At 37.5% G+C, this 27,428-nt stretch overlaps 1 protein-coding gene, 1 long non-coding RNA gene and 1 pseudogene across 2 annotated transcripts; 1 reads left to right on the top strand and 2 right to left on the bottom strand.

Moving 5' to 3' along the window:
* On the top strand, positions 2,115–26,085 carry LOC109830430 (monodehydroascorbate reductase-like). Its single transcript, XM_020397682.1, has 12 exons — positions 2,115–2,272; positions 2,567–2,624; positions 11,821–11,879; positions 11,994–12,065; positions 23,459–23,510; positions 23,745–23,825; positions 24,008–24,126; positions 24,282–24,501; positions 24,585–24,703; positions 24,808–24,933; positions 25,304–25,444; positions 25,532–26,085. Exons 3-12 carry the CDS (start codon positions 11,829–11,831, stop codon positions 25,856–25,858), a joined length of 1,308 nt encoding a protein of 435 aa, XP_020253271.1. The 5' UTR covers positions 2,115–2,272; positions 2,567–2,624; positions 11,821–11,828; the 3' UTR covers positions 25,859–26,085.
* Positions 6,936–7,590, bottom strand: LOC109830431 (annotated as a pseudogene).
* LOC109830433 lies at positions 17,960–18,957 on the bottom strand. Its single transcript, XR_002244297.1, has 2 exons — positions 18,577–18,957; positions 17,960–18,260 (listed from the first exon to the last, which is right to left on the bottom strand). It is a non-coding gene; the product is annotated as an uncharacterized LOC109830433 (long non-coding RNA).

Below are 27,428 nucleotides of genomic sequence, written 5' to 3'. Positions count from 1 at the left end.
ATATATCTTTTTGAGGGGACCCTTTGTTCAATGTTAGAAAGCACTAAAAGAAATATCATTGATTATAGAGAATCCGTATTTTCATTATTTAGTAGATTATCTAAGATTAAGAATTAAGGATGTTTTTTTTGAAGTAAAATACAGCTTTTCGTCCTATCGAAATATATATATATATAGAAAAAACGGGTATATACTAGAATTAAGGATGCGAGAATCCAACCTAAAAAAAAGAGCCAAACTTATGCTAATATATTGTTTTTAAAGTCTACTTTAAACGTGTGTTCTCTTAAGATCTCCTACGTCAAACCAACAATTCGAAACCGTGATGAGGATTAACTTGCTTGAGTGTTACAATTCCTTAGCTAGCTCCCATAGATTACTATAAACATCGAATTAGTTATTAAACTGCGCTATGAATGTTAATTGCCTACGTCCACGGGGCAAGAAGGTGATGGGTTTTCACTAATAGAGAAGAGAGTACAAATAGAGATTACATAATCACTCAAAATCTCTCAAACAAAGCTCTCAAATCTCTCACACAAACCCCAAATAAATTGCTCAGAAAACTCTTTTTCTGTGCAACAAATAACCCTTTTTCAACCTTACTCAAACACTAAAAAAACGTGTTTCAATATATATCAAAACACAAACCCAATCAGAATAGGAAACCAGAATCAGGTCCAAACCTGACTGGCGGTTGACCGCTGAAACCATCGCGGTCGACCGGACAGAATGATAGAAACCAAAAATCTATTACAAGGTCCGCGGTTGACCGGACCTAGCCTCACGGTCAACCGGCCATAGATCCAGAAACTACTCTGTAGCATGCACGTTTCCGGTCGACTGCACCCTTGGTCCCGGTCGACCGGGAAACCTCCAAACTGTTTCCTTCATCAAATTTTCTGAACTTCAACCCCGTTTTCGCTGTTTCTATAATTCTTCACCTCGACGAAGTTTTCCCAAAACTGAGCCGATACCAATACTAACCAAACATCCCACTTGTTGCATCAACTATGAAGTGGAAAAAATTTACGATAACGGACTCAATCCACAACAAGTCGAGAACCCAAACGAGAATGCGAACAAACTCCAAAATGTTGGTATCAACTCATCAAACTGGCTGCATCAAAATGACTGCCTACATATCCTCTTGTCCAAGGAATCAAGCCTCACGTAGTTTATCTAAATGATCGTAAATGACCACAATCAACTAGAAGACTTTTCAATCCTTCACCAACTTCCTGACCGTCAACACTAACAAACCTGCAGCTAATAACACCCCTGTTGGTCTCAAAGTGAAAAGACAAACTCTCTTCCAAACTTACATCTCTCCACATCAAATCTGTCTTGGAGCTTAAGCCCTCAATCCTATATGTAGAAAAAAACACAATTACCAAACACCTCCACCTGAGGGGAGCCAACGACCATAGCCAAATCTGAACCGTGTCCACCTGCTGCACTCAAATCTTGATCTTTAAACTCATCATCTGTATCCACACCAACATGATCCCCAATCTATGTCACCTCAGCTAAAATTTTAAATGATACATAATGATCTAGAGAACGTGGAGTAATCTCCACCCAACGTGAAGTAGCATCACTCTCCACCTACTACGATACATCTCTGATCTGACTAATACTCTCCACCTACCGAGAGTCAAACATGACATTACTGCTCAGAACAATCTTCTTGAAAACAGAGTCCCATAACATGTAGCCAATCATGCATATGAATTCCAAATATGCACTCGAATCAATTTTCACATCATCGATGTGATAATATGCTAAGAACCCAAATATCCGAAGCAAACCAAAATCTGAAGCAACTCTAATAGACCCAAATACTCCAATCACAGCAGACGATAACTTATGAATAAGATGGCTCGAATATGTCAAAGTGTAATATCCCTAATTTTTCTAAGTGATGATAAGTCTAAGTTATTATTTGTTTAAATAGATATCCAAACAATGGAGTTAATAATATTAATTTATAAATATAAGTGTGTAAGAGGACTTTTATGCAAATTTTGTTTGAGGGTTCTATTAGTAAAAAGAGCCTTTATAAATATCCAAAACCCTATTCCTTTGATTTCCGTCAGCCTCCTCTTCTTTTTCCTGTCCCTGTTCCGCCGCACCAAAAAAAAAAGAAAAAGAAAGAAAGAAAGGTTAATCAGCGAGAGAAGAAAGAACGAGAGAACTGATTACTTGTTTTCCATCGGCGTTGTCGAGCGCACTTCTCCTAAGATCATGACTATGTCTTAGGCTTCTATAGGTAATAGTGCAGCACTTGTTTCTTTTAACACCTATAGAATTTATATCATCTTAAATGATAAATTATTTAGCATTGATGGTTGTATGCAGGTAACTTATAGAATATAGAATATTAATTGTTTGGATTTTAGATGGAAGCTACTGGTTCTTTTCTTTTGTCTTTTTGTAGCAAGCAAAAACAGAAAATAGTTTGCTAAATTTTAGTAATATAGTATGATCTTTTGAATAGGCTTAGTATGTTTAATGTATTTTAATAGGAGGATCGTATTGAAGGTTGTTTGAATTTAATCTTTAGGAAATTCTAGAGGCACTTGAATCGTCGGGAATTGGATTGGATTGTCTATCAAGTTAAGGTAAGTGGTGAATTTATGCATTGTGCGCTGTGTATTTTTTATATATAATTATATCAAGTATACTTGGATTTGTTCCTGACGGATTATATCCTTCATATGATTACCGGTATATCATTTGTTGATTGGTTTGATTTTGTGATGCTCATGGATATTTTGGTATAAGCCTATGCTTATTTTCTTTATCAATTGTTATATCTTTTCATATAGTGGTAGGTTGAGATGCATATGTGTTTGATTTATTTCACTATTGGTTGGCCTTTAGCATTTTTGTATAATGTGATTAGCTTTACGAACTTTGTTTATTGTTAAAGCAAATGCATCTCAAGTCAATATACCAGTATATGTCGGATATAAGCAAGTTATTAACACAGGGCTCAATGTGCCTCTATGAGGTTTCTATTTTAGCGAGCAAGTTATTAACACAGGGCTCAATGTGCCTCTATGAGGTTTCTATTTTAGCGCTAAGAGCCCAAGTTTGGGTCTCATCGTCATTTTAGCGCTAAGAGCCCAAGTTTGGGTCTCATCGTCCCTACCACGGGCTTTATAATAGTGGGGTTTGCTAAGTCAACCGGAGTATCAAAGTGTTGACCGCATTGAGACGTGACCTACTTATTTCCATTGCATGCATATATTTTAAAGGTGTTGCATTATAGATTTTACTATTTTAGTATTTCGCTTATCAAGTCAATTTATTTTAGTTTTGTAAAACCAATGTTTAATGTATAAATTTATCCACTTATTGAGTTGTGAACTCATTGTGTTGTTTTCCTTTTTTTCAGAGACACGAGATTAGGTGGAATTGAGGATTTACCAAATTCTTAGAACGAAGCAACGAATATAATTCGAGATTGTTATTGTCTTCTAGGCCAAGGTTAAATAAAGTCTTTAATGTTTAGTTGATGAATTGAGAGTTTTGTAATAATGAGATTTTTTTCTTTAGGTTGAGATTTATTTGGAGTTGAGGAATATTTATTTTTATCAAGTTAATTGGCTTAGTTTGACTTTTGGGATTATAGAGAATATTTGTTGTTGGTTTTAGTTCAATGAAAAGATTTGTTTTAGTGGTCTTTTAATGAATGTATATTTTGGAGGACTTTTCACAGGTTTAGTCCGGCTCTAATATTCCTTTTAGATTCGGAAATTGGGGTCGTGACACAAAGTATCAGTATCAAAACTATTCTTCAAACTACTGCTTGATACCAAATACTGATCCTTGTCTAGTAAGGAACAACTCATCAAATTTACCACCTCATCCCGTTACCCCAATATTTCCTTTCCAATGAAACGTCTCAAACTGCTTTGAGCTCGACACAAATGCAGAAATGGATCCCTCTTGTACTTCCCACCAAAATCAAAACGTAGTACTCTATCCTTTCTGTCTATTTTTGGTCTCTATACACTTCTTCCATCGGTTGTTTACTAGTAGGACTTCACTCAAACGAGACTTGGTTGCAACCCAAACATGCCTAGAACAGTCATCAACAAAGGAAACTAAATACCTATTACCTCCTAATGATGCCTCCTTGAAAGGCCCCCAAACACCCATGTGAACATCATCTAGAAGGCCCATAGCTCGATGAATAAAGATGCCAAACTTCACCTCGGTCTTCTTGCTCACATCATTATGCTCACAAGACTTCAAATTGCAGGTCAAAGCACCTCTCACCAATCCTTGCATATCCGAAGCTTGCAAGGAACTAACACTAGAATGTCCCAGCCTCAAACGCTATAGTTTAGTCAAATCAATAGAAGTCGCCAGCGCTCCACCTGTCACTGTACTTCCAGTCAAGTAGTAAAAGTTATTCTTCCTGACGCCCTTCATCATAATCATGGATCCCTTTGTGACCTTCAGAATTACATTCTCTAAGATCATCCTATAGCCTGCTGCCTCCAAAGTTCTAAGTGAAATGATGTTTTTCGTCAACTGCGGAACGAATCTCACTTCCTTCAGCTCCCTAGTCACCCCATCACACATCCTGATCTGAATTGTTCTAATACCGTCGATAAGGCATACATGATCATTATCCATGCGCACGACATTCCCTCTTTCCAACTCCTAAAAACTGGAGAACCAATCCCTCCTAGGGCAAATATGGTATATAGTATCTGAATCCAATATCCACTTGATAAACACGTAAAATATGCATTATCTTAGTGTGTTTTAAGCATGATTTATGGATGTTTGATGCATATTTCGTGTTTAGATCGAGGATACTACTGTGATTTGTATTCTTATATGCAGATATTGGCTTGATATTAAAAGATTCAATGATTGTTGGAAGTTAAACAAGAGTTTAAAGTAACAACCGGACTTAGGATGCATGGTTTGAGAAGAAATGGATGCACGATCATGAAGAACTAGAATTTCAATCATGATGCAATTTGAATCCAGAAAAGCTTAAAAGACAAAAGTTGTATATCTCTTCAACATCTTTCCAATGCAACTTGAATCACCTTATTCTGAGGTTGGAGGAAAAAAGTATAGCTAAAATATCAAAGACTATACAAACAAGCACAAAATGAGCAAGACAGATTTCACCACACCCTGGTGTGGTGCGTACCACACCCGTGGCACGAGCCTTATCTTTTTACAGATTTTTGGGGATATATAAATAGATATTTTGGCTTAGGATTTAGATATCTTTTGTTCTTATTCTCTTAGCCATCAATTAGCATCTATTTTAGAGTTCAAGTATTAAGGAAGACACAAATTTCTTGTACAAGATTGGATTGCAAGTCTATGTTTTAAAGATTTCAATTGAAAGATGAGTTAATTCTTTTCTCTCTTTTATTAATTTCTTCTTATGATTGATTTACTTATTTATTTGATATATTCTCTTATCCCAATCATGTGTGAGTAGATTCTTTGTCTAGGATTGAGAAAGAACCTAACTTTTTGGTGATTGATGATGAATTAATATAGGTTCTTGGTGAAAGTTTAAATCTTTATTTTTGGTGATTGATGATGAATTAATATAGGTTCTTGGTGAAAGTTTAAATCTTTAAACTTAATTTCTTATGTTTTAATTTTTTTGATTCCCTTGATCACTGTATTAGCAATCATAGGTAATTAATTGACGGACTGAAAGGTGAAGATTAGTACCTAACCTCTAGAAATTAAGTAGGGAACTCGAACCACGAAAGTATGCAAGATTCCTTAGGGATTTGATTAGGATTAGCATAAAGCTTAATGAGTTTAATTTAATCTTGATTCCACGAAAGTAGGTTAATTGAGATTAATTAGACACGATCATTAGACCTTGAAAGAGGCTTTAGATTAATTTAGGCTAATTCACCCTTTCTAGTTTATAAACCAACACCAAGAGCTGAAATAATTCATCATTGAGCATCGTAGTTGTGGTGAAAACCCAATCCCGACCCTTCATTATATTGAATTCCACCTGATTAGCTATTTATTTTATTTTATTTTAATTTTAATCTCTTCTAATTTACTCATTAGTTTAGCTAGTCGAATAACGTAAAATTTGGTAACTAACCCCTAATCCTTGTGGGATCGACCTTGATAGCTACAACGAGTCTGTGCACTTACAGATTTTCCCTATCAAGTTTTTAGCGCTGTTGCCGGGGACTACGATGTTAATATTCAGTACTTACGTTATTAAGCTAGACTAGATTTTTTTATATTCTCTTCGCTACTCACTTTCTTTTATGCAAGGGCATTAAACAGAAGTACACAACGAAAACAATCCTGAACTATCGGTAACTCTTGCAGAGATAAGAAGGTATATAAGGGAGCAAAGGAACACATAATAAGCTACGATGGGTGATCAGAATCAGCTTCTTAAGGATTTCGCTGCCCCAAATGCTCAAGGCACACATTCAAGCATTACAAGGCCCACTGTTGAAGATAATAATTTTGAACTAAAACCATCACTGCTCTCAATGGTTCAGCAAAATCAGTTTGGAGGAGGTGCAACTGAAGACCCGGGCCTCCACCTGTCGATTTTCTTGGAGTATTGCGACACTTTGAAGCTTAATAGAGTGACTAATGATGCTATTCGATTTAGACTTTTTCCGTTCTCTTTAAAGAACAAGGCTAGGGCTTGGTTGCACTCATTGCCCACTGGGTCCATCACCACTTGGGATCAGTTATCCAGTGCGTTTCTTGCAAAGTATTTTCCCCAAGTAAAATAGCACATATGAGGAACCATATCACAAGATTTGTACAGAAGGAAGGAGAGTCACTCTATGAAGCTTGAGAACGCTACAACTCCATCCCTCCAACTTCACCCCCCTCCAACTCCATCCCTCTCCCCACCATCCCCTCCTCCTCCATTAGCTAACTTTTACTCACTCCCTCAATTCAGTAATAAATCCTTTTGCACGAAATGTTGGCCGGTGCCCTCTGAAACATATTTAGGAGCTTCATAAGGTTCATAGTTTGCTAATGGAGGGTCTCCTTCAAGCATCTAAAATTAATATAACGAATGAGTCAAAAAGCATGGTAACCTACATGCTCATAAACTGGAATGCTATTAGAAAAATCAAACTACCTCATACAATATCATGGAAAATGAGAAGACAACAATTTTCTTGTCATATTTCCTGTGTCTGAATACTTCTGGTGCAATGTATCGGTCTTTCGTTCTCAGAATGAAATAACAATTAGTTTAAAGTGTAACACTCATTCTTCTTTTGAAGGAAATATATTTTATACTCAACTTCTAGTCTCTCCAGTCATTTTATATACATCATGGGAGTTTTGCACTTTAATAAGTTTGCTTAACCCAAAGTTTCCAACTTTTAAATGATCAACATTGGAGTTCACCAAAAGAACGTTCCTAGAAGAAATTTTTACCAAATGAACTTTTCACATAAACATCAAATAAAAACTAGCAATTGAAGTTTATTCATACCAAAATGAAATGAAAGTTAACAGTTCAAGTTACCTTGGCTTTAGATCACGATGAATTATAACATTCGGCTCATTATGAAGATATGCCATACCCGTGTATACTCGTGAAAATAAGTAATAAAATAAAACAGGAATGAGAACTTCAGTTTTAGGACATACTCAGTTTTAGGAGGGGATGAGAGGGGAAGGGAGAGGAGGACGAGGACGTCGACGACGATGATGAGGAGGAGGGGGAGAGGGAAGGGATGAATTTTTTTTTGATAGTTTTGGGCGCAGATTTAATAATTTTGGGTGGTAAGGGGGTTAATACAATTTTTTTGCAGGAATTTTGAAAATTGTCTTATTGAATAAAAGGCTGAGAATAAATGTCTTCTTGTCGCCGGAGTTTTTAAATATACCAAACTGGCAAACATGTTCGTATAAAAATACCAATTTGGTATTTTAGCCTAATAGTGACTAGATATGAACTACATATATAGAAATCGAGTTTTATTCTTAAAACAAACAAAAAGTTAGTCAATAGAATTAGTGGTCAACTTAGTAAAGAAATCATCAATTATATATTTATGGGGTTTTTGCTTTTAGACCCATTTGTTTACTCCCATTTATTTTTAAACCCAAGCACTATTATTTGTATCTTTAAGCCCAATTCACTTTTGTATTTATCTTTAAACCCAATCTCTAAAATACTATACTTTCACCACATGTATTTATACATAATCCCCAAAATACCCCTTGGCCCCATATAAACCAGCATCTCTGATCCTAATCTTACTCTTTCAGCCCTAAATTAAAAAACGACAGTCCCTTGCCATCGTCGTCGTCTCCAGCCGTCGTCGCTCATCTCCAGCCGTCGTCGCTCGTCTCCAGCCGCGTCTCCAGCCGCCGTCGTTCGTCTCCAGCTACGGAGAGATCCGATCAAGATCGCGACTGAGGAGCACAAGACAGCGGCGGCGACCGGAGAGTCAATCATGTCTCTGACGTTTGATCCTCCTTCTGCTTAGCCAGGGCCTCTTCAATGATTTTGGCTATCTGTTCGGTGTTGGCCATGCACACCTCTCGAGCTTGCCCTATGCTAGACGTTGTGTCGTCAGAGGCGAGCGCGGAATGGGAATCCAAGAATTCATCATCGGAATGGACTCCTTCATGGACTCCATGGTCGTTGTTATATCTGTCGGCTTCTAGCTGAAGCTGAGCTGTTCCCGAATTGACCCTGCTTCCTGGAGAAAGCTAGGCAAATGGAAATACACGCATGTAAGGTGTTTGATAATTTGTCTCAACGAGACAATATACCTAATGCATTTCTAATTAAACTCAAGTTGGCAAAAGCATGATGCCATGAAGTGTTCCACAAATTGCCACAACAACGCCTGCAAATAACTTGTACATCATTTTCTCGACGCAATGTAAACTACATCTCAAATTGCTAATCATATAATTAAATGCAATCGTAATTGATCTCTACTTGGTAAAAGCATGTTGAACGTGAAGCGTCTCACAAAATGCCTCAACTGAACATAGATAACATCCCAAATCGCTTACAAGCATCAACCGTATAAACATATGTTAACGTGCTATACTTACTCCATAACATGCTATACTTACTTCATAACGTGCTATACTTTTAGGTTAATGTGCTATACTTACTCCATAACGTGCTATACTTACTTCATAACGTGCTATACTTTTAGGTTAATGTGCTATACTTACAATATAACGTGCTATACATACATGCTAACGTGCTATACTTACAATATAACGTGCTATACTTACAGGCTAACGTGCTATACTTACAGGTTAACGTGCTATACTTACTGAGTAACGTGCTATACTTACAGGTTAACGTGCTATACTTACAGGTTAATGTGCTATACTTACAGACTAACGTGCTATACTTATAATATAACGTGCTATACTTACTCCATAACATGCTATACTTACTTCATAATGTGCTATACTTTTAGGTTAACGTGCTATACTTACAATATAGCATGCTATACTTATAATATAACATGCTATACTTAGAAAAAAAACCAGAAAACCCTCGATGAGTCGACTCATGTTCAGTCGTGAGTCGACTCGTGACTCATGGGTCGACTCATAAGGTGATGAGTCGACTCAGCAGAGACTTTTGACAGCAGGAGTTGATATAATGAGTCGACTCATGACAGTCATGGGTCGACTTAACCTGATGAGTCGACTCATGATGAGTTATGGGTCGACTCATGAGCTGAAAACTGGGTTATGGCACGTTATATTGTAAGTATAGCACGTTATATTGTAAGTATAGCACATTAACCTAAAAGTATAGCACGTTAGTCTGTAAGTATAGCACATTAACCTGTAAGTATAGCACGTTACTCAGTAAGTATAGCACATTAACCTGTAAGTATAGCACGTTACTCAGTAAGTATAGCACGTTAACCTGTAAGTATAGCACGTTAACCTGTAAGTATAGCACATTACCCAGTAAGTATAGCACGTTACCCAGTAAGTATAGCACGTTAACCTGTAAGTATAGCACGTTAGCCTGTAAGTATAACACGTTATATTGTAAGTATAACACATTATATTGTAAGTATAACATGTTATATTGTAAGTATAACACGTTAACCTGAAAGTATAGCACGTTATATCGAAAGTATAGCATGTTATATCGAAAGTATAGCACGTTATATCGAAAGTATAGCACGTTACCCTGTAAGTATAGCACGTTAACCTGTAAGTATAGCACGTTAACATGTAAGTATAACACGTTAGCCTGTAAGTATAGCACGTTAGCCTGTAAGTATAGCACGTTAATCTGTAAGTATAGCACATTACCCAGTAAGTATAGCACGTTATGAAGTAAGTATAGCACGTTATGGAGTAAGTATAGCACGTTAACCTATGTTTATACGGTTGATGCTTGTAAGCGATTTGGGATGTTATCTATGTTCAGTTGAGGCATTTTGTGAGACACTTCACGTTCAACATGCTTTTACCAAGTAGAGATCAATTACGATTGCATTTAATTGTATGATTAGCAATTTGAGATGTAGTTTACATTGCGTCGAGAAAATGATGTACAAGTTATTTGCAGGCGTTGTTGTGGCAATTTGTGGAACACTTCATGACATCATGCTTTTGCCAACTTGAGTTTAATTAGAAATGCATTAGGTATATTGTCTCGTTGAGACAAATTATCAAACACCTTACATGCGTGTATTTCCATTTGCCTAGCTTTTTTTCTTTTTCTTTTTCCTTTTTTATTGGGGTAGTACTTCCAGCAACTCTCAAAAATGATAACACTCATAATCAAGAAACTAAGAATAAGTAATAGAAATACAATAAATCAACGCCACTCTCATCGATAATCATCATTATCAAAATAACCCAAACTATTTTCTTCATTAATTGAAATTTTGATACATAGTTACAATGTTTCAACTAGGCTTTACATATAACCAAATCCTTTGTCAACCAACCCCCAATCCTTTGTCAACGACCTAGGTCAATATCTTCTCCTTCAGCAAGTTCTCCGATCAAACGTCAGAGACATGATTGACTCTCCGGTCGCCGCCGCTGTCTTGTGCTCCTCAGTCGCGATCTTGATCGGATCTCTCCGTAGCTGGAGACGAACGACGGCGGCTGGAGACGCGGCTGGAGACGAGCGACGACGGCTGGAGATGAGCGACGACGGCTGGAGACGACGACGATGGCAAGGGACTGTCGTTTTTTAATTTAGGGCTGAAAGAGTAAGATTAGGATCAGATATGCTGGTTTATATGGGGCCAAGGGGTATTTTGGGGATTATGTATAAATACATGTGGTGAAAGTATAGTATTTTAGAGATTGGGTTTAAAGATAAATACAAAAGTGAATTGGGCTTAAAGATACAAATAATAGTGCTTGGGTTTAAAAATAAATGGGAGTAAACAAATGGGTCTAAAAGCAAAAACCCCTATATTTATTTAACAAAACAAGTGGGAAACAAATAACGTACCGGATAGGTTTCGCGTCTGTACTCAAATAACAATTCAATGCTTTAGCATGGCATCAAACGATTCGCGCTGCGTTCACACCAAAATCGGATCAAAGTCCCGCACCATTAGCGGAGACCAACGGTTCAGGATTTGCCACGTGGAGTCAGATCTCACCAAATCTCGCTTTTAAAACCGTCAGCTCATTCGTCAGCGCATGGAAGGCGGCTCTCCGTTTATAAAAAGTTTACCAAGTGATGGCTAGGTTCTCACTTGGTCTCATCTATTTTTCTTATTAAAAAAAGAAAAAAAAAACGAAAATAACTTCGTTTGATTTGGATATTTCGGTTGATCTTAGATTCATCTATGGCTTCTAAGCACTTCAAGCATGTGATTCTTGGAGGAGGAGTTGCTGCTGTAAGTTCTCTGATTCCTCTGTTATTTTTCTCTTTGATTTAGAATCTATTTTCTTGTAGCTTTTGTGCTATATTTTGAGCGAAACAACTGAGTCTTTTGGTTGGATTGGTGCAGGGATATGCAGCAAGGGAGTTTGTTAAACTCGGCCTTGAAGCTGGCGAACTTGCAATCATATCCAAAGAAGCTGTATGATTTTTATTGCTCTGCTTTTTCTGCATTATGTTCTTTTTTCTCAAAATTCTTGTTTTTTTTTTGGAATTACTTGTCGAAATGTTATATTGAATACTTTGGAGTTGTTTAATGTCGAAAATTCCTCCGTGGAATTTCGATAGATTCCTTTCTTGGTGGATTTTTGATCCTATCTGACTTGTCTAAGCAAGTGACATGATTCTAGGTTAACTTATGATTTTAATTACATTGTCACTGAAGAGATAAAAAGGAAGAATATAATTTTCGAATTGAATTGATACAAGGAGAATACAAGAGTATTTATAGATCTCATAGGTAGAAACCTATTAGGTAACAACTATACATGGTAAGTAGATTACAAGGTAACAACTATACATGGTAATAATATAAACAACTATCCATGGTAATAAGATAAAAAATGATGGTAGAGAATATTGTATTCTCTCATGCCCCCGCAAAATGGAGTATCTGGAAGATAGTCCAATCTTGGTGCATAGGTTTGTAAACTGCGTGGATGGAAGATGCTTTGTAAGCATATCGACGAGTTGATCTTCGGAGTGGACATGAGAGACGCGGAGAATACCACGTTGAACATGTTGCCTGATGAAATGATAGTCAATAGCGACATGTTTCATTTGAGAGTGGAATACTAGGTTGGCACAGAGCTGAGTAGCACCAACATTGTCACAATAAATCACAGGTTATATCCTTCCATCATTGTTTATCTTATTACCATGTATAGTTGTTACCTTTGTATCCTTCATCAAGACCGTCGCAAATGGCGTCAATGAAGTCTTCGTGATCCATGGGTTTACCAAGTATGGCAAGGTCATCATAGCGGTTTTTGGCTTGATGAAGATACTCAGAGATGGATTTGGTGCCTTTGGTGAGATTCTTGAGTTAAGTTTTGATTTGCTTGATGTGACACCTAGTAGGGGTAGCATAGGTGGCAACGAGGGTTTCATATGCTTCTTGAACAGTATGGGTGCGGCTGACCATAGGAACAACGGTGGGCGTGAGAGTCCCGATGAGGGCACTGAAGAGGAGACGATCTTGACGTTTCTATGTCTGGAAGGCAGAGTTGGCAAAGACCACATTGTTGATGGTGATTGTCGGTGGTGGACACGGATGAGAGCTGTTGATGAAACCTTCAAGGGTATATCCTTCCAGGGTGGCGACAAACTGAAGTTGCCACGACAGGAAGTTTGTGTTGGGACAAACCCGGGGCCCAATAGAGCAGGGTCGCAGCAATAGTAGAGCAAAAATAGAGATAAAAAGTTAGACACACAGATTTACGTGGTTCGACACTTGATTGCCTACATCCACAGGTAAGGATAGAAGAATCCACTATGAGGAAAAAAACTCTGGAGTTACAAACTCTCTCTCTCTTTACAAGGAGAAACTCTCTATTTTTTCTCTCTCACTCTTCTATATAAGAAGTTATTTCTGGGATGAGATTTCTTTAAGGATTTAGAGCCTATTTATAGGATTTTGAAAAACACTATGCATAATAAAATAATAATAAATTACTATGCATTTATATTATAATAATAATGTGGGGCCTGCTCCTTTATCCAAAGTCAAAAACGGCTGCTGTCAAAGGAACGTGGGCGGCTGAGGCTACTGACAATCTCCCACTTGAAGATTTGATTGAGTATCAATCATATCTTTACACCATTCTTTCTATCTTGTCATCTTCATGTTGCTTACGTCTCCGACAGACCACAGGAGGATCGACACCAAATAAATTTGTCAGTATTAACTGTTTTTGTTAAAAAATCAGCTTGGTTGTCTTTGGTGTGAATTTTCTGCATATCCACTGTTCCTTCTTTCACTTTCTCACGAACGAAGTGATACTGAACTTGAATGTGTTTGGTCTTTGAATGAAAGGCTGGATTTCTTACCAAATGCAAAGCACTCTGACTGTCACAAAATAGAAAAATCTTCTTTTGTTCATGACCGAGTTCCTCCAGCACCATCTTCAACCACATCGCCTCTTTACTAGCTTGTGTAGCTGCTACATACTCTGCTTCTGTTGTTGAAGTAGCCATAACTGACTGTAGTTTTAAAACCTAGCTTACAGCTCCGCCAACAAGTGCAAACACATAGCCTGTGATGGATTTGCTATTATCACGATCACTTGCATAATCAGAATCAACGTATCCACTGACAATAAAATCAGATCCCTCATAACATAATACAACATTTGAGGTTCCCTTAATGTATCTTAGGACCCTCTTTACAGCATTCCAATGCTCTTTACCAGGATTCGCCATGTATCAACTAACCACTCCCACTGCTTGTATTCGCCATGTATCAACTAACCACTCCCACTGCTTGTGCAATGTCTGGTCTTGTACAAATCATCGCGAACATTAAGCTTCCACTGCTTGTGCAATGTCTGGTCTTGTACAAATCATCGCGAACATTAAGCTTCCTACTGCTGATGCATACGATACTCGAGACATCTCTATCCTCTCTTCTTCACTGCTAGGACTCATGCTGGAGGATAACTTAAAATTAATAGGAAGTGGGGTAGAAATTGACTTACAATCTTGCATGTTAAAGCGTCGCAAGATTTTGTTCAAGTAATTCTTCTGAGAAAGCCAAATCTTCCTATTAATTCTGTCTCGGTAAATTTGCATCCCTAGAATCTTGTTCGCAGATCCTAAATCCTTCATTTCAAATTCTCTAGTCAACTGAGCCTTTAATTCTTTGATACGATCTTTGTTGGGGCCTGCAACCAACATGTCGTCAACATACAAGAATAAGATAACAAAGTTATTTTCATCAAACCTCTTGAAACATGCACAAGGGTTTGAATTAAGTTTGTTGTATCCAAGACTCATGATGAATGAATCAAATCTCTTATACCAACACCTCGACGCCTGCTTTAGACCGTACAGAGATTTGTTCAATCTGCAAACCAAGTTCTTTTTTTTTTTCAAAACCTTCTGGTTGGAGAATGTAAATTTCTTCTTCAACATCTTCATGAAGAAATACTGTTTTCACATCTAGCTGCTCTAGATGTAAGTCAAATCTAGCGTTCATAGCTAGGACTATTCGGACTGTTGTAAGTCGAATTACTGGAGAAAATATTTCATTAAAATCAATACATTCTTTCTGAGCATATCTTTTTACCACAAATCTAGCACGATATCGCTGCACTTGATCATCGTCATTTTGCTTGATCTTGTAGACCCATTTGTTTCCAATGATCTTTCTTCCTTGTAGCAGTGACACAAGTTCCCATGTCTTGTTCTTATGGAGAGCTTCAATTTCTTCCTGCATTGCTGCCATCCATAAAAATGCATCTGTGTCATTTATAGCTTCATGAAAAATTGATGGCTCTCCATCTTCTGTTAGAAGACAGTATGCAACATTACTCTCCGTAATATACTCCGAGTGTCAAGTCGGTGGCCTTCTCTCACGAGTTGACCTTCGAGTTTCTGGAGCCTCGGACTGGACTGGTTCTTGTACATCATGCTCCGGTATTGTTTCAGAAGAATTCGGATCATCTTCTACCTGAACAGCTATAGTCTCTGAGTCCTTCCTTGAACTGCTTTCTTTTTTACCACTTTGTAGTTGATTTTCTACAAAGATAACATCTCTGCTGATGATAACCTTATGGGTAGTGGGATCCCACAGGCGATACCCTTTTACTCCATCAGCATACCCCAAGAATATGTATTTTCTGAATTTTGAATCCAGCTTTGTAATTTCTTAGGCATTGTACATTACGTACACTGGACTTCCAAATATATGAAGGTTGGAATAATCAGCTGGCTTGCCAGTCCATATCTCACTACAACAAAATACAACATTGCCGACGAAACAAAAACGTCGGCAAATGTTTAAAAAACGTCGGGAAAAATATTTCCCGACGCAAAATACAGCGTCGCTAACGCGTCGCTAAAAGTGCGTCAAGGAAAGTATTTGGTGATGCAAATACACTGCGTCGCCAAAAGTATACTTTTGGCGACGCGACATGCGTTGGGAAAAGTACATCTTTTAGCGACGCATATTATTTTGCGTCGGCAAAAACATGCTGATTTTTTCCATATGTGAAACGGCGTCGGGAAATCTTGCACTTTTGGCGACGTACATAACGTCGGCAAAGGGTAATGCGTCGGCAAAAATACACTTTTAGCGACGCGGAAATGAGCGTCGCTAAAAATCTAATCTTTGGCGACGCATGATTTGCGTCGGCAAAAGTATAGCTTGAAAGTTTATCATGAAATATACATGACTTATTATACTTTGGTCAAAATAATACAAAATTTTAGATCATTCCATATAATAACTAATTTCCTTTGGATTGAATATAATTTAATGTGGATCTCGTCACCTCTCACATGACCATTTATGTAACTGCTTTAGTACAAAAGGTGATATATAATATTTGTGAACATTTCAGATGGAAAAAAACACAATTTCACAAACAAATCTTTAATTCCAAAATTTTGTCTACCAACTTGGTTTACTGTTCAACTTGTTAGCGTCTAGGGGTGTTGGCTTAGGGAGTTAAAACATAAGTCTTTGCTTCTATAAAGAATGGGAAAAGCTATAATTTTATAAACTTCTTTTCTTTTTTAAATAACATTAGTCAGGACGGGACTTGCGTTGCATGTGCCTGCTCTATATAGTTACACAAAATTGAAGAAATACACGTAGATATATACATGAAGGAAAATATATAGTAGAAAAGAACAATTTAATAAGCAGAATTACTTCCATAACTTTAAGGGACATGTTCTTCTATGTTTCCTTATCCATGAGAGCGAACATTCGTCCTTTTGTGCGCACGACCAACAATAAGGTACAGAAAGAAAAAGTGAATTACTCAAGCAACACAAAATAACAAGTAAATATGGCTAATGATCATCCTTTCAAACATGATGAGAGGCTGACACTTTGTACTTATCCTTTAGTCAACGTGAAAATTTTGAAAGTAAACAAATCATCAAACCCCATATTTTACATTCATCTCTACTTTATAATAATTTTTATTCATAATTTCATATATGTTCTACCATAATTTTCATAGAAAGTATAGCCGTAAAAGCCTAAAACAGAATTTGAGTTAGAGAACAATGTTATGTTTTTTTACGAAAACAAGATTCTTCATCTGAAGAGCTTACACAATAAAAGAGTAAAAACGTTAAACATGAGGTGGAGCTAAAAAATTCTTGAAGGAACCTTATGCATAAGGAAATCAAGTCAAGGGGAAAATAGGATCCATGACACCAAGTTTTGAGATTAGCCTGATCAAACATTCCAGTTTAACCAAAAGCATAAGCTACATTTGCAGTTCCATGATTCTTTGCTTCATAAACTCCAGAACACAGCTAACTACTTCAGGTATACCTAACCAAACATATTAAAATAACCCTTAAAGGGAATTTAAAGAATATGTTGATTTACAAAAGGATCATCTCTAACAAAACACACAGTATTATTCACCAAGTACTAACAACAACAATTATAGCAGCAAGAGCAATATATGTAAACAAATAAATCACAAAATTTTGATCAGCAGAATGCGAATCAAAAAGCGAACAACATGAAACATGAAGGATGAAAAGTGATATATAAGATATGATCAATCTCCAATGTGAGACGACAGTTTATCGCCGTTGCATGCATCTAAACATATATATGCCTTCACAATTAGTGTTCTAGCAACATAATACTAAGTATTATTAGCGGTTTGTTTCATGAGAGAAATAATGAACTAATTTTAAATAATTAATTAACTAGTTAAATGAATTCTTATCTAAACTGAGTATCACACCTTTTCTCTGTAAGTTGTGAATTTTTCAATAAATAAATAATTTATAGAAAAGATCAGTCTGTATGCATAATTTGTGTTCATGAAGGGGGGAAATGTACCTTAAATTCTGCAGCAGAGGCACCATTCATTTTTCTGCGATCTTCTTTTAGATCATTCTCTCGTATCAAGTTTATCTTCCTTAAGTGGATCTTCAAAATACCAAATGAGACTGAACAGGATAGGAATTGGTCATCACTGTTACAGGAGGTCATGGAGCAGCAGTAACATTTAATAAAAACTATGATGTGGTTAGATTAGATAGTTACGCATAAATTCATACATCTTCATAGGGGTTAGGGAACTCAATTTTTCTGTTAATACAACCAGGCTTGAGTTGTGCTTCATCCAGAATATCAATCCTATAAAACATAAGTCACCTTAAACTTTGAGTAGTAGGAGCAGGACCCAAATAGTGAAGAGATCAATGAAACAGGTTCATCATCTCCTTGAATCAGTTCAAATTTCCCAGTAAAAACTTACGGAGAATTCATGTAGATGTTCACAAATACTTACGGAGAAATCACAAATACTAAGATACCCAAAAAAAACTTACGGAGAATTCATGTAGATGTTCACAAATACTTACGGAGAAATCACAAATACTAAGATACCCAAAAAAAATTAGGGCAAATTCAATACCCAAAAAAAAATTAGGGCACGGGCGGGTTTGATTACCGATCTTACGATCCTCCTCGTTGAGCAGGAGGAGGAGGAGGAGAGGAGGCGAGATCCGACGGAGGCGGCGAACTCCGACGATGGCGGCGGTGATCTTCGACGGAGGCGGCGAACTTCAGAGAAGAGGCACGGGCGGGTTTGGGGCCGATTTTCGAATGAGAGAGAGAGAGAGAGAACGGGGGGGTTTGGCGGCGGTGAGCTTCGACGGAGGCGGCGAACTTCAGAGAAGAAGCACGGAGGCGGCCGATTTTTTTATGAGAGAGAGAACGGAGGGGTTTGGCTCTTCGTGAAAATAAAGGGGGGAATTTTCCCTCCCTTTATTTGGTTTCTGGCTTTCGTGAAAATGAATGGGTAAAAATTTCGGCGAGGAAGGGGGTTTGGCGACGCGGAAGAATAAAGTAGCGTCGTAAAAATTATAACTTTTAGCGACGCCATAGTAGTACGTTGGGAAAAGATGACTTTTAGCGACGTTAACATAATGCGTCGCGATAAATACAAACTATTAGCGACGTCAATCCTGAAACGTCGCTAAATATATATATTTTTACCGACGAAAATAAAAAAACGTCGGGAAATCCATAACTTTTACCGACGCTAAGTTAAAACGTCGCTAATAATATACACTTTTAGCGACGCTAATTATAAACGTCGGGAAAAATATATTTTTTGCCGACGCTAATTAAAAGCGTCGGGAAAAACACAATTTTTGGCGACGTATTTAATCATGCGTCGGGAAAAACATAATTTTTGGCGACGTATTTAACCATGCGTCGGGAATAAGCGTCGGGAAAAGTGCAATTTGTTGTAGTGTCTCCATCGACGTTTTTAATTGTATTGCAGTTGATGGAGATCAATTCACCACATAATATGCGGTTTTTATTGCTTCCGCCCAAAAGACTTTTTCTAGATTTGCAGTTGTCAATATAGCTCTTGTTCTTTCCAACAGAGTTCTGTTCATTCGCTCTGCCACTCCATTTTGTTGAGTATAAGCAGTGCTGAATTATCTTTTGATGCCTTCATGCTTACAGGATACTAGGAATTCACCGTCTGTGTATTCTCCTCCATTATCTGACCTCAAGCACTTGATCTTTTTCTCAGATTCAGGCTCGACCCGCGCTTTGTAGGCTTTAAAGACTGAGAACACATCCGTCTTCTTCTTGATAGGATACACCTAACATCTCCTAGAGTAATCATCAATAAAGGACACAAAGTACTTTGCTCCTCCTAAGGATGTAACTGGTGCTTGCCATACATCAGAATGAACCAGTTCCAGAATAACCTTGCTTCTAGAACTCGATGTGTTGAACTTTAGTCGATGCTGCTTACTAGTAACACAATGCTCGCAGATTGGAAGAGCTACCGAATTAAGTCCAGGAAGCAGTTTCTGATCGGAGAGAATCTCCAAGCCTCGTTCTGACATGTGGCCTAGTTTGTGATGTCACATCATGGTTTGTTCTTCTCCACGGTTGGTTGATGTCACACATGAATCAGCTTCCTGCATGGTTTCTTCCTTGAGCATGTACAGATTTGCAACTATCTTTTTTTTCTTTTATCACCACAAGCGCCCCTCTAATAATCTTTATGATCTTATTTTCGATATGAGTCTTGCACCCGAGCTCATCTAATTGTTCCAAAGACAATAGATTCTTCTTCAAGCCCTTCACATGTCGCACATCTTAAATGGTGCGCATTGTACCATCAAACATTTTGATTTTAATAGTGCCAATACCAGAAATCTCCAAGGCATGATCATTCCCCATGAATAAAGATCCTCCTGAGATAGGTTCATATTTGTGAAACCATTCTCTCCGAGAGGTCATGTGCCAAAAGGCTACTGAATCTAGAAGCCAGACATCAGTAAACTTTTTTCTGCTTTTATCAATAGTGGTTGCTCCACTGAATAGAATTTCTTCATCATCTGACGTGTTGACAACGCATCCTTGAGATGTTAATGGATATGAAGTCTTTTTATCTCCACTCTTCTTGTTGTGCCAACACTCCGATTTGACGTGCCCTCTTTTGCCACAATTGTAGTATTTGATATTCTTCTTACTTCGTGATTTCGATCTACCATGGGCATGACTCCCACTGGAGCCACGTTCTGTTGATCTTCCTCTCGTCACCGACAAGGCCTCCGCTTGCTACGAACTTGACTGCCTGTCTTCCTTATTCTTGCGCCGATTTTCTTCCTCCAGAACAGCGACTGCAACATCGTCAAAAACTAGATAGTCCGTGAGGACGTTGTTTGTCAAGTTGATGATGAGTTGATCATACGAGTCAGGTAGACTCTGAAGTAGAATTTCTACACGTTCATTCGCACCAACTGTATACCCCAACGTTGTGAGTTGGGAGAACAATGTGTTTTGGGTGTTGATGTGTCGGTCATCGATGTAGATTCCGTCATCCTAAGAGTGTAAAGTCTCATTTTTAAGAAGATTTTATTATGCATGGATTTCGCCTCATATAGCTTTGTTAGAGTATCCCAGATCTCCTTTGCTATCTTCTTCTCCTCTATGCTTGACAGCACCCCGTCTGCTAATGCCAGATGGAGATTTGCAATAGCATTTTCATCCATCTCGTTCCACTTCTTATCATCTTTGATGTCGTCCGGCCTTACACTGATGGTCGCCAGGCAATTATCTTTTCTCAAGATAGCCTTTATCTTTAACTTTCACAGTAAGAAATTACTCCCGTCGAATTTATCGATCTTGAACTTTGTCGCCATTGCTTCTACCACGAACAATAACTTCTTACTATTTCACGTAAATAGTAACTGTATTTATGAACAGTAACCGTATTTGTGAATAGTACCATAGTTGTGAATAGTATCGTATTTGTGAACAGTACCGTACTCGTGAATAGTATCCGTCACCTTCAAAGGATAAATGATAACCCAACTTATTTTCTGATGTGGAGGATCCACCTTTGGTGGTAGCCACAAAGCATACGATAAGTAGATATATACAAGCACCCTAAGTTGGCTCTGATATCACTTGTTGGGATAAACCCGGGGCCCAATAGAGTAGGGTCGCAGCAATAGTAGAGCAAAAGTAGAGATAAAAAGTTAGACACACAGATTTACGTTGTTCGGTACTTGATTGCCTACGTCCACGAGCAAGGATAGAAGAATCCACTATGAGGAGAAAAACTCTGAAGGTACAAACTCTCTCTCTTTACAAGGAGAAACTCTCTCTATTTTTTCTCTCTCACTCTTTTATATAAGAAGTTGTTTCTGGGATGAGAATTCCTTAAGGATTTAGAGCCTATTTATAGGATTTTGAAAAACACTATGCATAATAAAATAATAATAAATTACTGAAAAACACTATGCATAATAAAATAATAATAAATTACTATGCATTTATATTATAATAATAATGTGGGGCCCGCTCCTTTATTAAAATAATAATAAATTACTATGCATTTATATTATAATAATAATGTGGGGCCCGCTCCTTTATCCAAAGTAAAAAACGACTGCTGTCAAAGGAACGTGGGCGGCTGAGGCTGCTGACAGTTTGTGGCAGTGAGTTTAAGGCAGTGATTGAGATTGACCACAAGAAGTGGCTTGGCGGTCTCATGTGGGTTGGGTACCATGCCGGACAGAGCAGCGATGGTGGAAGAAGTTTCGTTGTTGGTCGACTTGGAGAAAGAGAAAGGGGGGTTGGCGGCTGGCCGATCGGGAGAACAGGGGAAGGAGATAGGGTTAGGTCTCAGATCTTTGATCTCTGATACCATGAATGAAGAGATAAAAAGGAAGATTATAATTTTCAAATTGAATTGATATAAGGAGAATACAAGAATATTTATAGATCTCACAGGTAGAGACCTATTAGGTAACAACTATACATGGTAAGTAGATTACAAGGTAATAACTATACATGGTAACAAGATAAACAATGATGGTAGGAAATATTATATTCTGTCAGTCACCTCTCACTAAAATCATTATGGGCTTCAATAGAGTTGATTAACCCATCTAAAGCGAGAAGGTTAAAGAAAATCTTCATTTTGAGAGAGTAATATATGTTGTTTACAGCTATTTGGAGCATGAATTTTACGTAGAGTGAAGTAAAAGAACTTTTTTAATTTTGTAGTGTGTGTGAATTTCCGAGGGTGAATAATATGGTCAAATAATTACTTTCAAAATCTTTATTATACATCGCTGAAGTTAATGTTACGACATGGTTGAAACTAACCTTTTGAACTACTAAAATGTGGTGAGAAGTAAACTCTCGGGGACTCTCGTGTTGGACGGCTTGTGCAGAATCTGATAAATTTTCCTCAGGGCGATAGGGTTTTATCACAAGGTATTAGAAGGTGAGAATCTTTGGTTATTGAGTAGCTAATAGTTAAGATAGTTGGATGGAAAGAAAGGATTGATGTGAATGATCCTGAAAAAAAAACTGTCAATGGACTATCTTAGTGTTCATGAAATTGGTAACAACTACTATCTTGAAATTTCTGTAATGCATCCTATCAAAGTGAGATATGTTAGTCACCAGTGTTTGGTTATATGCATCAGTTTGTATAGGAGTTTAATTTCACTTCATCAAAATCAATCACCAATGGAAATTTTCTCCCTGTCATGTGTATCTACTGTCAGAGTGGCTTTGTTTGCTCGAAGTCTTAGTAAGGACACTCTTTTTTGTCCATGTGCTTGCGTATAGTTTGCTTATGGCATAATTTCTCACATTAAGGTTAGCTATTTCTTATACTCTTACTTGAACATTTCACCTGGAATTTCTTACTACACTTGAGAGCTTATTCTGCACTTCAGTTGTTTGTAGTTATTCTGCGTTTGATATACTTGATGGTCGCAGCTTCTAACTTATTTCAAGCTGAGCTCTTTCTTAAACATTTCTATTTCCTTTCGTTTCAGGTAGCTCCCTATGAACGACCAGCACTAAGCAAAGCTTACCTTTCCCCCCAGGGTGAGTTATGAAAATCAATGTCAGATCTATTTGATCATACTCTAGGCTGTGCTTGTCAGTAGGCTAATTCATTTCACACTTTAAAGTAGTGCTTGTACATGAAACCTAATAACAGGCTAAGTTATTGCTTTTTGTACTAATGAAGTGTATATCTTAAGGAAATGGAAAATTTATTTCCTCTCGAAGTAAAGCAAAATTCACCTTAGGAGATGTTTTATTGGTTTTGGGTTGTAGGTGCTGCAAGACTCCCTGGTTTTCACACGTGTGTCGGAAGTGGAGGAGAGAGATTGCTCCCTGAATGGTATGCAGAGAAAGGTAAATTGTTTTGCCTCCTTTGTTTTTTTTTCATTTTCATTTATCTTTCATGAACAATCTACTGGAATTTGTTTTGGAGAATTTCTACTTTAAATAAATTTTTTCAGGCTTCTTCTTCATCCACTATATCAAATCCAAGTATGGTGTTGTTAGAACTGTGACAATAATGTTGCTTATTGCAGGCATAGAACTCATACTCAGCACAGAGATTGTGAAAGCAGACCTTGCTTCTAAGACCCTTACAAGTGCAGCTGGTTCAGTCTTCACATTTGATAATCTTATCATTGCTACTGGATCCACAGTATGTACACAATACAATTTTTTTATTTATTTACACTATATACAATTTATTTTACCAGATATACATCAGCGCTTATCAAATTCCTTATAGAAACAAAATTCTGCAGAAAGATGCAATTTTTAATCTCTTGTACGAACATTTTGTGTTTTATGCAGGTCATTAAGCTCACTGATTTCGGTGTCCAAGGAGCAAATGCCAACAATATATTTTATCTGAGGGAGATTGATGATGCAGATAAACTTGTAGCAGCAATTCAACAAAAGAAGAATGGCAAAGCTGTGATTGTTGGAGGCGGATACATCGGTTTAGAGCTTGGTGCAGCACTTAAAATTAATGACCTTGATGTCACTATGGTGTACCCTGAACCTTGGTGCAGTATGTTGAAATGTCCTCAAACAACTGAAAGTGAACTAGAATTTAGAATAAACATAATATTAATTTGGGCTTGTTTATTGCAGTGCCCCGGCTTTTTACTTCAGGAATTGCTTCTTTCTATGAGGGTTATTATGCAAATAAGGGAATAAAGATAGTCAAGGGAACTGTTGCTGTTGGATTTGATTCTGATGCTAATGGTGATGTAAGTTCTTGAGCACGTACAAAGAGCATGTTTTTGTTTAGCATTACAGAAAGTAGGAAGTATAGTTTCGAGCATTTCATGGTTAATGTTTTCTCGTTTATCAGGTTACAGCAGTAAAACTGAAGGATGGAAGAGTTCTTGATGCCGATATTGTTGTAGTTGGAGTTGGTGGAAGACCACTTACTACTCTTTTTAAAGGGCAAGTGGAAGAAGAGAAAGGTGGAATTAAGGTTAGGTCGAATTCTGTTACCGAAGTTACTCATGTCGTTATTTCTTTCATGAACTTTTCTCTCAGAATAGCGCCATCTCTGAACCAATTTAGAGATGAACTTCAGACAAAAATTATTTTACTAGTGATTGCACTTTAGACTAAAAACTGTCATGCTGTAAACCACTTTATTACAGCATATGCTTAATTTTGTTTAAGTCTGTATGTTAAGCTTTACAAGTAAAATGAGACTCAACTAGATTACAGCTATTTGTAAATATCAGCCAGCTTGGTCGTTTTACAACTAATTATGTATAATTTCTATACACCTACTGCAATGCTTTTGTTGGTTAATAACATGAGTCTCCTTATTTATTTATTTATTTTGCCAGACTGACGGTTTCTTCAAGACTAGCGTGTCTGGTGTTTATGCCGTTGGTGATGTTGCTACCTTCCCTTTGAAATTATACAATGAACTGAGAAGAGTTGAGCATGTTGATCACGCCAGAAAATCAGCTGAGCAAGCCGTGAAGGTATTTTCTCTTAATCCAGCATTTTTTTTTTCCAGAGTTGATGAAATGCTTTAACACAATAATATTTCACCTCTTTGTTACTCTCAGGCAATTAAGGCAAGCGAGGAAGAAGGGAAACAAATTGAGGAATATGACTATCTCCCTTATTTTTATTCTCGTGCCTTCGATCTTTCTTGGCAATTCTACGGAGACAATGTAGGAGACACTGTCCTGTTTGGTGACAATGATCCTGCGTCAGCTAAGCCTAAATTTGGTTCATACTGGATTAAAGACGGGAGGTTGGTTGGGGTATTTCTAGAGGCTGGTACTCCAGAGGAAAACAAGGCAATTGCTAAGATTGCTAGGCTCCAACCGGCAGTTGAGGATTTAGAACAACTTAAGAATGAAGGTCTTGCGTTTGCTTCTAATGTCTGATGACATGATTTTTAAGCTTTTATTTTACAATGAGTGTTGATTTGCTACGTGTGTTTCTTTCACGAGATGATGTTTGATTTAGATAAATGCCATTTGGGTATAATGATGGTTGATTGAGATACTGTATTATTCTGTATTGGATTTTGTTGAAGTCCTCCTAACTATTACACCAAAACTCTGAAGTTATGGTGATGGTTGAGAGTTATAATTTTATATTAATTCTAACATGTTCCCGCTAGTTGTAGCATAAGTGGCATTCGGTTTTTCATCAGAGGCACTTTAGTGTTTTGCCTCTTAATATTGCTCAATCTTATATGAACTTATAATCAAAGCTATTATGCATTAATATACTCTCCTCGTAGCGAAGAGAGAATTGGTGTTTGGTTCATTGACAGATAATGTAGCTTGAACAACGTTTTATCAGAATCCAGCAACCATAGCAACGTTGAATACACTAAGAAACAGTAAGCCAGAAATAGAAAGTTCTCTGTCTATTCGATTAATGAGCACCAGCTAGGACAATTGCTCCGAACATCCTACAAGCAGTGGCTCAAATATCACTAATGCGTACGAACATATATCGAAAAGTACACAGAAGCATCATATCTAACAAGTACAAACTTAAATGGTGCAAAAAATATCACAAAATGTGTTAAGTTGGTATTGAAGAGAACTTGCAGTGTCATGATCAGATTTACAAGGTATATGTACACAAATAGTAGCTCACACTATACACAAACGGTATCCCACACTAGGAGGCGGTTGAGGCGGCTACACACTAGGGCGGCTAGGGCTAGAGCTCATGATATTATCTAACACCCTCCTTTCAAACTCACAATGGATCGAACAACAAGAGTTTGGACAAGAAATAGCATGTGTTTTCAAACTCTCTGGATTAAAGCAATTTCCTCGGCAGTGGTACAAGCGATTTAACTCCTTCATGCTGAAGCATGTGTTTTCCCGAAGCGATTATGATTATTGTGTTTACATTCAGAAGCTTCGTGGAGGTGATTATATCTATCTTCTTTTGTATGTGAATGACATGCTTATTTCTTCTAAGCGCAGGGTGGAGATAGATAGGCTGAAATCTCAACTTGGTAAAGAGTTCGAGATGAAGGACATGGACGCTACAAAGAAAATATTGGGTATGGATATTAGAAGAGAGCAGACAAATCAACGATTGTTCTTGAGTCAGAAGGGCTAAATAGAGCGGGTTATCGCAAGGTTTGGGATGCAAAGTGCAAAGTCAGTGGCGACTCCATTATCTCCACACTTCAGACTTTCAGGAAAACAATCTCCCACTATAGTGAAAGAGAAGGCGCACATGGAGCGTGTTTCCTATGCTAGTACAATTGGCAGCTTAATGTATGCAATGATGTGTACACGCCCAGATATTTCACAGACGGTCAGTGTGGTTAGTAGATTCATGGCGAATCCGAGAAACGCGCATTGGGAAGCAGTGAAGTGGGTGTTGAGGTACTTAAAGGGTACCGTTAATACGAGTCTGTGTTTTGGTGTAGATACATGTCAGATTGATGGGTTTGTTGACTCTGATTATGCGAGCGATCTA

Source organism: Asparagus officinalis, chromosome 2 (assembly GCF_001876935.1).
Source record: "Asparagus officinalis chromosome 2, Aspof.V1, whole genome shotgun sequence".
Lineage (NCBI taxonomy): Eukaryota > Viridiplantae > Streptophyta > Magnoliopsida > Asparagales > Asparagaceae > Asparagus > Asparagus officinalis.
Note: the sequence above shows the minus strand (reverse complement) of the source record. Positions and strands in the feature narration are given on the sequence as shown.